The sequence below is a fragment of the Pipra filicauda genome, unplaced genomic scaffold (assembly GCF_003945595.2).
Source record: "Pipra filicauda isolate LSUMZ 115617 unplaced genomic scaffold, ASM394559v2 scaffold357_size738173_pilon, whole genome shotgun sequence".
In the NCBI taxonomy this organism is placed as follows: Eukaryota; Metazoa; Chordata; class Aves; order Passeriformes; family Pipridae; genus Pipra; species Pipra filicauda.
The window spans coordinates 354702-367528 of record NW_024104484.1 but is presented as its reverse complement, the minus strand read 5'-3'; the positions used below and the strand labels follow the sequence as shown (position 1 = coordinate 367528).

At 50.0% G+C, this 12827-nt stretch overlaps 1 protein-coding gene and 1 long non-coding RNA gene across 5 annotated transcripts in view; one reads left to right on the top strand and one right to left on the bottom strand.

Moving 5' to 3' along the window:
• NFAT5 (nuclear factor of activated T cells 5) overlaps positions 1-7960 on the bottom strand; it is a 54130-nt gene extending 46170 nt beyond the window's left edge. For all 4 annotated transcript variants that reach the window (XM_027744538.2, XM_027744540.2, XM_027744539.2 and 1 more), the window contains exon 1: positions 7714-7960. In XM_027744538.2, the coding sequence (XP_027600339.1) occupies positions 7714-7786 (73 nt within the window). In that variant the 5' untranslated portion in view covers positions 7787-7960. The remainder of the gene's footprint in view (positions 1-7713) is intronic.
• Positions 7961-9613: 1653 nt separating this feature from the next.
• On the top strand, positions 9614-12139 carry LOC120323850. The gene is made up of 3 exons (XR_005564747.1): positions 9614-9749; positions 11180-11294; positions 11924-12139. It is a non-coding gene; the product is annotated as an uncharacterized LOC120323850 (long non-coding RNA).
• The last annotated feature ends 688 nt before the right edge of the window (positions 12140-12827 follow it).

The window sequence follows — 12827 nt, the reverse complement described above, 5'->3', positions numbered from 1 at the left end:
ACACCTGCAAAAGCACTGTTTTCACTTAAGTAGCAGCAAATAACTGAATTACTGAAGCTTAAACTCAATCCTTTCAGGCCACAAAATAAGAAACCAAACTATTTTCCCATCTGATTAAAGCACCGGTGCTGGGTTTCAAGGCAAGGCAGATGGCACCAGCCAGAATTCAGATGCCCTAAAAGAAAAACAAGGTAGGATTTACTCCTAGGTGAGACCTGCACACCTGCTAAGGCTGGGCACTGCTCACACTCACAGACAAGAGACGAGAGAAGGTCCTTCTCTCTTGCTGACATGAAGAGAGGAGTTGAAAACTGCTGAAGATGCTGAGTGTGGTTGGAGCACAGAACTCCAGGAATGCCCAAAAAGTCAATATCTAAGGCACACCCTCGTGATAAACAAGTGTCCCTTTTTAAGGGTCTCAGGAGGTCCATGCCAGCCTCGAGGACTGTGACAGAGCTGGCACTGCCTCCACGAGACTCACCCAGCTCCTCTCCCGCAACTGGGACATCTGACTGTTTTCAGAAGTTTAACCTAAGGCCAACTCCTGAGCTCTGCAGCATTTACTTATGAGATAAAACCAAGACCATTAGGAACTGTAATTATAAATTCCTCAGTAAATCTGCTTTAATAGGAATACACATTCCAAGCAAAGCCACCCTTTTTCCTCCCTTAGAAACAAAGCGTACTCAGATATTACCAGGAGACTTTCCCATTCCTAATACTACAGTGAAGAGAGCGTAAACTTAATGGAAGACAAGAAATATTTCTTCACCGTGTATGCAACTGGACTGTGGAGTTTCTTGTTGAATCCAAAATCAAAGCAAGAGTCAAAAAAGGTCTGAGTCAGCATCCAGATGCTCCCACTGTGCCCCAAATAGTAAGAATTTACACCTGTCCATACAAAGGATCCTCACTGCAAAGGCAGAAAACTGTCCCAGTCAACAGCAGCTCTGAACCCAGTGGATGATTATTCTCAATCACCCCACAGTGGTCCTGTCCAAGCTCACTGATTCCTCTGCTGAGTGAATCCACACACAAAAAAAGTCAGGCCTCCAGACAATGAGAGCCTGAAACAACTGGATGTAGTGTCACTTTTTCTGAAACGGAATGGAAACTCCAACATTTGAAAACTTTTTAGGATTTCTTTAAATCTCGCTCCCCCATATCTTCATCTTATTTGGGCATCAACAGGAACCACTGTCCACCTTCCCTGTTTTCCAAACCTCCTGAGCTTCATCACAACTCAAACGTGTTTTTAGGATCAAAACTCTGCATCACTTCAGCACATCACATCAGTTTTATAAACTTTGTAAGGTGGCCCCAAACCCTTTCTGACTATTTACAAAGCAACCATAAAACCTTTCCAAGTGCTAGAGGGACAAGTCATGGAGGGGAATTGAGAACAATTTACAGAGCGTATTTATATAATAGTGGTAACATTCCTCAGTCCTTGCAGGGATATACACCTCACAGATCCCTCAGAGCAACACAGCATAGTAAAATAATGTACCTGAAGTTGGACATTTACCTTTCAAACACTGCTGAAGCGCTGCTTGCTTTGCAAACAGCAGTTACTGAAGATTTTACTCTGTGCCCATTAGCACATGCTGGGTCTGAGAGTTTGTTCAAAGCTGGGTCTGAGAATTCATTTCAGTCAGATCCTAACATAATTGTGAATGAGAAAGTCAAAACTTATCTGAATATTCAACCTCCTCAGTTTACTCTTTCCATACACACAGAGATAACAAACGTGATAAGTGCACAGACACGACCACACATCTGACTTCACCTGCACTTTGGCCACTCACCAAGTTCTGCTGGGGTATACCAGCACTTCTACACCTCAAAATGAGCTCAGGCCATTGCTTTTTTGTATAAAACAAAGTATTATTCATATTATTTGTCTTTCATTTTCACCATCCCTAGAGGTGTTCAAGGACCGACTGGACACAGCACTCAGTGCTCTGGTCTAGTTTACAAGGTGGGGATCATTCAAAAGTTGGACTCTATGATCTTAGAGGTCTTTTCCAACCTAAATGGTTCTGTGAAATACATTTTCAAATAAAACTACAGAAGCAAATTATCAGTGAAAAAATCAGATCAAGTCTCCAGGCTGACAACCATTTTTAGTCAACAGATCCCAGAAGGTAACCATGCTGTTGAAAACTTATAAATAAAGATCAGGCGCTTCATAAAAAATGAAAAGTCTTAACCTACAATCTCAGAAATGTAGGATGAGAAAATTCTACTTCTTTATAACACTAAACTGCAGTGAAGAATCACAGAATGGTTTGGGTGGAAAGAGACCTTAAAGCTCATCTCATTCCACCGCCTGCTATGGGCAGGGACACTTTCCACTAGTCCAGGTTGCTCCAAGCCCCGTCCAACCTGAACTTCAACAGTTCCATGGATGAAAGAATCAACCAATGTATGGAGACTCTCTAACAGAAAAAACTACAACTTTCACAGAACTGCATGAAGTATCCGAAATGAGTAAAACTGATAATAACAAACCCAACTAGTCTTAGAACCAAAGAAAAAGCTTATTTAATTTCTCTGAATTTCCCCTACTCCTTGATCCACACCACACATTTCTTCCTGGAAAGGGCTGTCAGCCCTCACACAGGCTGCCCAGGGCAGTGTCGTGGAGTCCCCATCCCCAGAAGTGTTCAAAACCATGTGGATGTGGCACCTGGGGACATGGTTAGTGATGAACACGGTGGTGGTACTGGGCTGACGGTTGGACTTGATTGTCTTAGAGGTCTTTTCCAACCTTAACAATTCCATGATTTACACTCAGGTGCAAGCAGGGAAGCATGGGAGAACCCCAGACAGGAGCAGTCTCACACTCCTCCATCCACACCTGCAGCAGGAGGTGTTGCAGTGTCCTGCCTAGCTCCCCGAGCTCCAGAAATGGATTTCCTCACCAATTCCCAAGAAACCAGCTCCAGCAGGAATCCTGCTTTCCTGGTCTCAGCACAAGAGCACGGGCTCAACAAATGCTACAGAAGGCACAACATGAGGAGCATTGGAGCATTTCTTCCCATGGCCGAGCCAGTTTAGCAGTTCTACCTCATCTGCTCCCACCTCAATTTAATCCCAGTGTTCCAGACTCCCTTTCCTGTCGTGACACCACTCCTTGTGCAGCTGCACAGTAACTAGACCAGGAAGCAGAACAATGTGTGAAAATCCGATCAAAAGTACAATATCCCCATTCTAGATCAGCTTCCCAGTCCCATTCATCTCCCAACCACAAACAACAATTGTGCTGGCACGATTCAGAGCACAGTCCATGGGTGAGAACAGACGGCGGGGGAAAGGGGCTGTTCAGGCAGCTCTGCCACCAGAATATTCAAATTATACCGTGGAAAGCTGTGAATTCACAATCCTCCCCCCACCCCCAGCACCACAATCATCTTGCAGCAACACATTCCAGAGTTTTGTTTCTAAAGCCAACAAAAGAGTAAGATTCCAAGGAGAAAAGGACATTCATGAGCCTGACACAAAATTTAAGGAACTTCAGTCAAATCCATTTCAGTTGACTTAAGTCAGAATGTCCCAGGGGCAGCTGGAAGAGCTGCAAACGGTGGATGTATGAATCCATCCCTCACGGAACACTCAGCACAGTCCACCATGGCACCTTCTACCAGCTATAAAGAAGATAAAAATTGCTACAAAAAGAAGCCAAGTCTGATTTCTATTCTTAAAGCCTGCTAATACTACTTTGAAGGTTCAAAACTATTTTTATAGGGCATCTCTTCCATCCCTCTTTGATAATTCAGTCACTGTCTTTGACCAATGTTATCCCTGGGATCATGGGAAGAAAAAAGTTCTGGCAGAAAAAAAGAAACTCACCAAATCCCACGTGTTGTATCCCAATTCCCAGCACCCACAAGTGGATTACAGTCAGTTCACATTTAAGCATGAAGAAAAACTGAGTTTTGGTTATATGACATTTTTAGGGCAAAAGAGCTATTTATCAGAATACTAACATTCTTCTTGTTGCTTCCAAATTCCAGGAAGTCTCACAGTTTTACAGTCACTCAGCTGTGGAAAGTAAAATCAGGGGAGATAAATAAAAACTTCTGATGGCACTTGCTGCAATGCAAAAATGCCATTTCATTAGCACACACACATTACTGTGTAATTCAAAATGAATGTATTAGCTAAATTAATCCCACGTTTAATCAGATTTGGTACCTGACATCTGATGAGATGCTTTAATTACAGGTTTTCACCTCTGCCTGTTTCCAATGAAGAGCCAACTTTGCTCTATTTGAATGTTGCAGATGATACCCAAACACAGAAGAACCAGCCTCGAGGTTTTAGGTTTTATGCTCCAGTGATTTTTCTACTACATTACTAATCTGTATGCACATTTGGGTTGGTTTATTCCAAAAAGGACAGTGTGTTATGTAAAGATGGGAAAGAAACATGCTACAGCCCAAATATTTTCTGCATGAGGTGGTGCATACTTTTTTGTATCTCTGTTAACTTCTTATCAGGAAATGCCAGCCTTCTGCAATGGTTACAAAGCATTTTTTAATTGATTATACATTATTTAATATTGATTATACATTAAAGGTTGGTTTTAATCCTTCATACAAGTCAGTTCCTCGGGAGCTATGGGATGAGCTCCAGCAACAGGCCTTGGAATCCACACTTCCCATTTCTTTCATTTTTAACAGCTATAATCAATATATAAAACATTTATAAATCCTGTTCCAGAGGCCTGCAAGTTAAGAACAGTTTCACCATCACTTTAAGCCAATATAAGCTGCTGAAAGAACCAGTCCCACCCTTCCTCACAGCCAGTTGCCACATGTCCCTTCCTTGAGTCAGCACAAGCCCTTCATGAAGACCCACGGCAAACCCAGTTAAAAATCAGCATTCCTCCTCCCCTTCTCCCTTGGGAAGGAATAAGGGAGAAGCTGAGTTAATTTTAACATGATCAGCTCCCCAGTCCAGCTCACTGTTGGTGAGCGTCAGTGTTGGCATGAGCGGAGCCACAAGGAAAGGACGGGGGACGCAACCGCTCGAACTGTGCACGTGGGAATTCATTCTGCCTGGAACTGCTCCTGGAACATCCACGAGGATGCAAGATAAAGTATTTAGATACCCAAAATATTCCCTTTCTCAAGCTACGCATAAATGAAATGACTCAACGAGTTAGCAGATCAGAGTTCAAATTAAGGACTCACATCGCTGTTTCACCTGAGGTATGGGAGCTTTTAGAGTTTTGCTTAATGCTTTTTAACGAATATGAAAACAAAAATCTTAACTGAGATAGTCATGGAAGCCAAAACTTTAACGCATGGCACAGGGACAGGCTGATGACGTAACCCAGCCTGTCCAGAGAGCGGGACAAAATATACCATAAAAAAACTGCACTACAAAAAACTCCATTCACTGGCTTTCCAAATGTAACCTTGCTTTTTTTAATCAGTGCATGCAGACTCTGCCACTTTAACTACAATAAACTGAAGTTCCTGTGTCAGAAACCCCTGTAAACTCCCCAGACCACCCCAACCTCAGCCTCTCTCATCATCTCTGCGCTCCCAAAACATCCCAGGACCGTCCCTGATGACTCTCAGGGCTCCTATCGCCAACCACAACCAACCCCAGGGCATAGGAATGCCGATCCAGAGGAAAAGGCACTGGCCCCAGTTCAACCTGGGGCTGGACTCACCCCCGGGCGCCTGCACTGCTAAAAGCAGAGCAGTTATGAGAAACTACTCGCTCTAACACACCCTCATCATAAATGCATAGTTGTGGTTCTCTCGCTGTGTTCAGACCTTTCCCTTTATCTCATCAGTTGTACTCGTACCCTGAGCCAGAGCACTTGTCCACAGGGTGAGTTTATCCATATCTATCTAGGAAGAAAAAAGACCCACTGAAATGTGTTCTGATCAGTCAGAGAACCACCAACACCTTTTCCTAGATCCAGCTGAAATCATACCAATATACCTCACGATTGCTTCATTATCCATTCTCAAAAAGTGTAATCATTAGCTCTAAAGTTTAAAGTGCTTTCCAACTTATCACCTCCCTGATCTTTTATTATGACAAAATACAAAAAGCAAACCTTGCTTTAACCTCTTTGTAACCATTCTCTGATTTATACACCGCTGTCAGGGTTGCTTGCTTGGATCAAGCAGCTCAGTTCAGCCACAACATCCTTCCCTTGACCTCCTCCACCTCTGAACCCACAGCCACGCACCGGAAAAAAAATACACACTTGATTAATCAGTTTGAGACCTCTTCCTACCTGAAACATTCAACTATTCCATTAAATACAAAAAACCCCCAAGAATTCACAGTAAGATTGGGCAGTTCAAAATTTCTGCTCAATTCACGAGTCCTTGAAGAAATTTTGTGGCTTACACAGAATGTTTTTATTTTCAATGTGCTCCAAATTAATGGTGCGCACTTCCCAAATTTCCTGTAGGATAACTTTGATGGGGTTTATCACCTGTATTTTTAATTGAACTACCTTGTTTCAAAATATTCTCCTATTACCCTCACTAGGATTTAAACCAACTGCAATACATCGTGTTGGGTAACTGGAAAACCTTGAACCCCTCTAGTAACATCCTAAAGAAAGCTTACAAGGTATTGGTGATATCAATTAAACAGTGAGATGACTCTGAGCAGTTTGAGAGCTTCCAAGATATGCTTTGATCCATTGAAGTCTTTCTTTCTTTTACCTTCACCTCTAACAACACACAACTCAGAGCTAAAGACCACACTACAGCTAGTTCCAAAGATCCTAAAAAAGTTTCATTTTCCTCGTAACAACACTAAACTGATTTAAACTTTCACTTTAGGGTAATAAGGGACTTTCAATTTTTTCAGTTGTAGAGGCCCAAACTTGCTTCCCCCACCAGCTGTACTGTGGGCAGATGTGTTCAAGAAACTACTATTAAACTACTAGTAGACACTACGAGTACCACAAACCACTAGTAGTGACTTTCAGGTCTTTTAAATAGTAGAAAACGAGTTAAAAACTCGTGTGGTATATAACCCTTGTCCTGATGTACTCATCCGTGTTCTCGTGCACTTGTCAGAGCTCAAATTCGGATATTATAAAAGCAGGTGTTAATTTAATTTACTCTTAAGGGCCCTCCAACCCCTCCGAGTCCGACTCCCCAGAGCCGATGCCGCTTTACCTCCTGCTCCCCGGTGCCCGGGGATAACGCGCGGAGATGCTCCGAGCCCCCGGTACCGTCACCCCGCGCCCTCCCCACGCCGGGCTCTGTGCCTGGTTTTACCCCAACCCAGGGAGTTCCACCCCAAACCTCCGAGCTCCCCGGTTCCACCGAGCCCCGTTCCCGGGAGACTTAAACGAGCGGCTCTGGAGGGCCCGGCCGGCGCTCTCCGTTAGCCGCCGCTCCAGGCCGAAGGGTGCCCGTCCCGTGGGTCGGGGCAGCGCCGGGGGGGCCCGGGCGGGACCCCGAGGTCGAGCCCCCCGCCGCCGGCCCCGCGGCCGGAACCTGTCCGGACACATTCTTGCGGCAGCCGCGGCCGGGCCAGGAATGCGGCCGGGGGAGCCGGGGGAGCCGGGGCGGCCCCGCGCGGCCCCGGGGCCCCTCCGGCCGCGCATCCCGGGGCGGGGGCGACGGGCGGGCGATGCCCCGCGGGGCCCGGGGCGGCCCGGGGCGCGGGCCCGGCGGGAGCGGCGGTACCGGCGCGGGCCCCCCCGCGAACACTCACCCTTGGAGTAGAGCGACTTGGGGGACTCGAGGTCGAGGTCGGCGCTGAGCAGAGAAATGAAGTCCGAGGGCATCGCAGCTCCGCGGCCCGGCAGGGGCGAGGGGGCGGCGGGAGGAGGGGGGGCCGGGCCGGGGGGCGCGGCTGCCTCCGCCGCGGTGCGGTGCGGAGCGGAGCCGACAGGCGGGCGGGAGGCGGCGGGGCCGCGCTCGGAGGGCTGCGCTCGGGGCCCGGGCGGGAGGTCGGGCCGGGGCGGCGGGAGCGGGCGGCGCGCGCGGGGCCGGTGTGAGCGGAGCGCGCCCGACGCCGCTCCGAGCCCGCTGCGCATGCGCGGGGCACGGGAGGGGCCGGCGGGGGAACGGCGGCGGCGCGGCCGCTTCGCGCGTGCGCGGGGGGAGGGCGGGGAGCGGGGGGAGCGGCGGGGGCGGAACGGCCGCGCGTGCGCAATGGTGGGGGGAGAGTCTGGAATGGGGAGGGGGAACTGCCTGTCTGGGGAGAACCCCGAGGTGAGGGGAGTCCTCGGGGGAGCCCTTTGGCATCAGGGGAAGCGGGACGGCCCTTCACAGGGAGCCCCCAGGGGAGCCCCCTCGATGGTCCATCCTGGGAGACCTCCAGGATGAGGGAAGTTCGTCCCAGGAGCCCTCCGCGGTGAGGGGAGCTGGGGTGGTCCCTGAAGGGAACCCTCGGCAATGGGGGGAGTGAGGATGGTCCCCCAGGGAGACCCCGGGGTGAGGAAGCCGGCATGGACCCACAGGGGAGGAGTGAGAGGAGCTGGGATGGGGGTCCCGCGGTGAGGGGAGCAGAGATGGCCCCTCAGGGAGGCCCCAGGATCACGGAGGCCCCCGGGGGGAGGGCGGCAGCACCGGTTGCCCCCAACTCTGGTGGCCAGGGCTGTGCCAGAACCGGCTGGTCCGGGGCTGGGGTTTGACGGCCCCCCGCGGGTCAGGGCCGGCTCCGTCCCCCTTCAAGGCTCTGCCATGGAAACCCACGCGGCAGAACTGTCATCACATCCACTGGTGAACATTGTCCAAAATAACGGGCTATTTCCAAATAAACAACATGGAAACGCCAAAGGAGTGTCAGTAGTGCGTTATCATTGACACAGACATGGCAAATGCCTTAAGAAATGAGTGCCCCCGATGAGGGGAATGGGGAGGACACAAGCACTGAGAAGTTCTCGTGAGTGGGTTTGAGAGCCCCTTTCCCTGACAAGGTGTAAGAAGGGGGAGGAGGTAAGAAAAGGTGTCCAATTACTTATCCAAAGTGTCCAAAATCTGCTTTGGAAGTGGGGAAGGGATGAGGAAGCAAGAGGGGTTGTGTGTGAGTGGATGGAGGTGCCAGGAGAGTGCTTAAGCTGTGAAAAATGGAGGAGGAAGGAGCTGTGAACAGCTGCCGCATGCCTCTGGTGCCGCACGGGCTCCGGTTTCCCTGTGGCACCAAAAGGTTGGCTCCCGTCCTTCCCACTGCCAGCTCCTGTGCCAGTCCACTCTCAGATTCCGGCAAAATCTTCCTCCAAAACCACTTGGCAGCTTCCATAAACTTGCTGTAGCCCAAAAGCCAGTGACCAGCCCTCAAGCCCCGTGCCCTGGCAGCCGGTTGGATACCATGGGACCAACACCCCAGTGCCTTCACCAGGTGCCTGTTCACACTGCCGTGCTTTGACACTGCTGTGCTGGTTCCTGCAGCTTCATCCCATTGTGCTCCTGTGACACCACCGTGCTCGTTCCTGGAGCTCTTTTCCACTGTGCTCCCCACCTGCAGGGTGCCTGGACAGTGCCCGTGGGGTCAGGGTGGGAGGCGTGCAGTGTTCCTGGTTCCACAGCCCTGGCAGAGCGGGGGCATCTGTGTGGCGTGTGGTCAGTGGCATTTGAAGTCAGTTTCTCTTTCATCCCAGATGAGCTGCTTTAATCCCAGAGCTGTCCTGGCTTTTCCTCTCCTCCGCTTGACTTCACCCGTGGTGAGAGGCCATGGAGTGTGAGCACATCTTCAGATTTCAGCCTTGTCCATCCGCCAGTGCACCCAGAGAGCACCTGCCCAAGGTAAGCCACGGAGCTCTCCAGGACCCTTCCCTGGGCAGTCACAACTGGGATGTAGCCAACCTGTTCCGCAGGAACACTCGTTATGGCACACCCAGTTCTGCTGCTGTTATGGGGAGTTCAGCATTGCTCACCCTTACATTGTTTACTTGCTTCAAGCCAGGCATGAGTGTCATCCCAAGTTAAAAATCTTCCAGAGGGGTTTGCTGTGATCACTGCGTCCCTCAGCAAAACGTCCAGGGATGGGGCAGCCACAGCTTCTCTGGGCAACCTGTGCCAGGGCCTCACCACCCTCACGGGGAAGGATTTCTTCCCAATATCCCATCTAACCCTGCCCTCTGGCAGTGGGAAGCCATTGCCCTTGTCCTGTCGCTCCAGGCCCTTGTCCAAAGTCTCTCTCCAGCTCTTTGTGGAGCAGTCATACTCAGGATAGCTGCAGGGAAAGGCTTCCCCCTTTGGCAATCTCCTGCCTGCCAGCTCCTGGAGGGAGGGGGATTCACCTGTGCCACGCAGGGATAGCAAGGGAAGAATGTCTGTCCTGTGAGAGAAGAGAGAGCTACTCTTACACCAGCACTACAAACCCAAACCATTTGGGAAGCCTCCAGGGAAAACTATGCAAGACTGTGCTATATTCACCTCCTGTCTGAGTGATGAGGGAGACAGAGGCTCACAGAGAAGGTGCCACCAACAGATGGGCTGTGGGGGGGAAGGAAAACAGATCTTAGTCCTGAAAGGGAGTGATGAGATGTAGAGCAATCAGGGATGGAGCAGGTGCCTTAGAGGAGCACAGGAATGGCACAGCAGCACCAGCTGTGAATGGCACAGCAGCACCAGCTCCTCGACTGCTCCTGGAGGGTGTTTGGCTGTGAAGAGCTTTGCAGAGTCCCAGGAAGGGCAGAGGTGGGAGAGCAAAAATGACAACACGGAGTGGGAGTAAAAGTGGAGGAAAAAAAAGGAGTCCTGGTGCTCTGTGGAGTGCTGCAGGAGCAGCCTGGATGTGCAATCCTGCCTATGCTCACCCAGCCTGGGGTGAACTTTCAAAGCGCAGCTCTGATAACAGCTGGAAAGGAGGGAGGCTGGGGGTGACATGGAAAGGGGACAGGTCCGGGTGCTCCCAGCACTCCGAGAGAGGGAGGCAATGGGCAAAGGCCAAATTTGAAGAAAGAATCAATAATCTGGTTTGGGGGAGAAAAGGGCAGTCCTGGACAATTAGAATTTTAATGACTAAATACAACTAGTCCAAGGATCAGCACGGAGCAGTGGGACTGGGGGGGAATAACCACACAGAGACAGGACAGCAAGGCACAGATACAAGGTTTTCTGGGATCCAGTCAGAGCCATAAACTCCTCATGTGAGGCCCAGCATGTGGAAAAGCCGTAGGAGCAGCAGCAGTGGTTCTGTGTCATTGATCACAAAGTTCCTCTCCCTGCAGGAGCAGCCATAGAGCAGCAAATGTGAGGGGGAAGGAGCCTAAACCAGGATCGTGGGGACAAATTAGCAGGTGCCTGTGGAATATTGCTCACTCCGTCTGCGATTCCGGAGCCTACGTAGGTGTTTTATTTTCCAATGGTGTTAGAAAGACTGTCAGAAAATAATTAGGCTCTGTCAACAGTTCCCATATTCCAAGATTACGACTTCCTGACTCATTAGAGCTGCCGAGGTTGGCAGGAAACTTGTTTTATAGTAATTTCTGTTGGCGGTGCCCCTGGAGAAGAGACAACAGGGTGCGTGTGACACTGGCGTGTGACACCAGCGTGTGACACCGGGGTGTGACACCAGCATTGGCCTCGGCTTCACCTCATGATGGAGCTGCCGGGGCCATCAGGTTGCCCAGGGCAGTTACTGCTGGCAGGAGACACCGTCCCTCCCCTCTCCATCCTCATGCTGGGGACAGGGAACAGGACACCTGATGCTGGGCAAGGTCCAGCTGTAGGACCAGGAGCTGGTGCACGGGACTTGCCCATGTCATGAATATTTGCCTGGTTCGTGAGGGTTTTAAAAATAAAGGGGACACATAAAACCCATCAAAGAAAGGGGTCTTCCCATTCAATCCCGGGAAAAAAGCCCCTGCAGAATCCCTGTCTGAGAGTGGCAGCTGTGATATGCAAACATGAGTTGGCTGTGCCAGGACTCTTCTGGGGCCTGTTGCCCCCTAATTTTACCATTTCTGTCCCAGACACCCTGCAAATCCTCCTCAGTGCTCAGAGAAGTGACCCTGCACTCGGTACTGACCCTGCAGAACTTGGAGGCAGATTTAAAAAGAGTTCCGAAATCTTCTGTTTATTTCTGTGAATTTTGGATCCAATTCCTCTAAATCAAAGATAAATAAAGTTTACAGTGAGACAGTACTTGGCAAGAACACAATTTCCAACCCTCCTCCTCAAAATCTCTACTTCCCACTCAGTTCATGCCCTTTTTCCCCACATTTTCCCTACATATTTCAGCTGAAATCCAGGACCACAGCAGACAGTTCCCACTGACTTTTCCATGCCCTTTTCCCGTGTCAGCACCTTGCTGATCTCCTGCTCCTTCCTGGGATGCTCTGACCAGGTACCATTTCCCTGAGGCTGCAGCAGCCACTGTGACATCCATAATTAGGCAAGTTTAAGAGCCAGATTCTGCTGACAGTCACAGAAGCAGGATGTTACATTCTTCTATAAGCAGACGTGTAAATAAGAGACATATTCCATGGTCTCTATGTCATCTATCCATGGAAAACAACCCTCCTACGTGCTGCTCTTGCAGAGGCGTCAGTGTGGGAGTCCCCGGAGCGCTGCCAGAGTGTGGCTATGCTCTGGGGGCACAAGGTGATGGTGCCACCATCACACACCACGTGGCTTCTTCCTGGGCAAAACCTGCACCCATGGCCACTCTGCCATTTGCTCATGGCACTTCCTAAGATTGGGATTATCAGGATTAAGCAAGGAGCCCTCACAGCTGCCCTGCTGTGGTTGTTAAAACTCCCATTGTAAGTACAGCATGGAATATTGTACGGAATCAGGAACTGATGTGTGACTTGCACAGTGCTTAGCCCCAAACTGACGCTTCCCCAACACCCTGCAGGGACCACCATGTGGCTC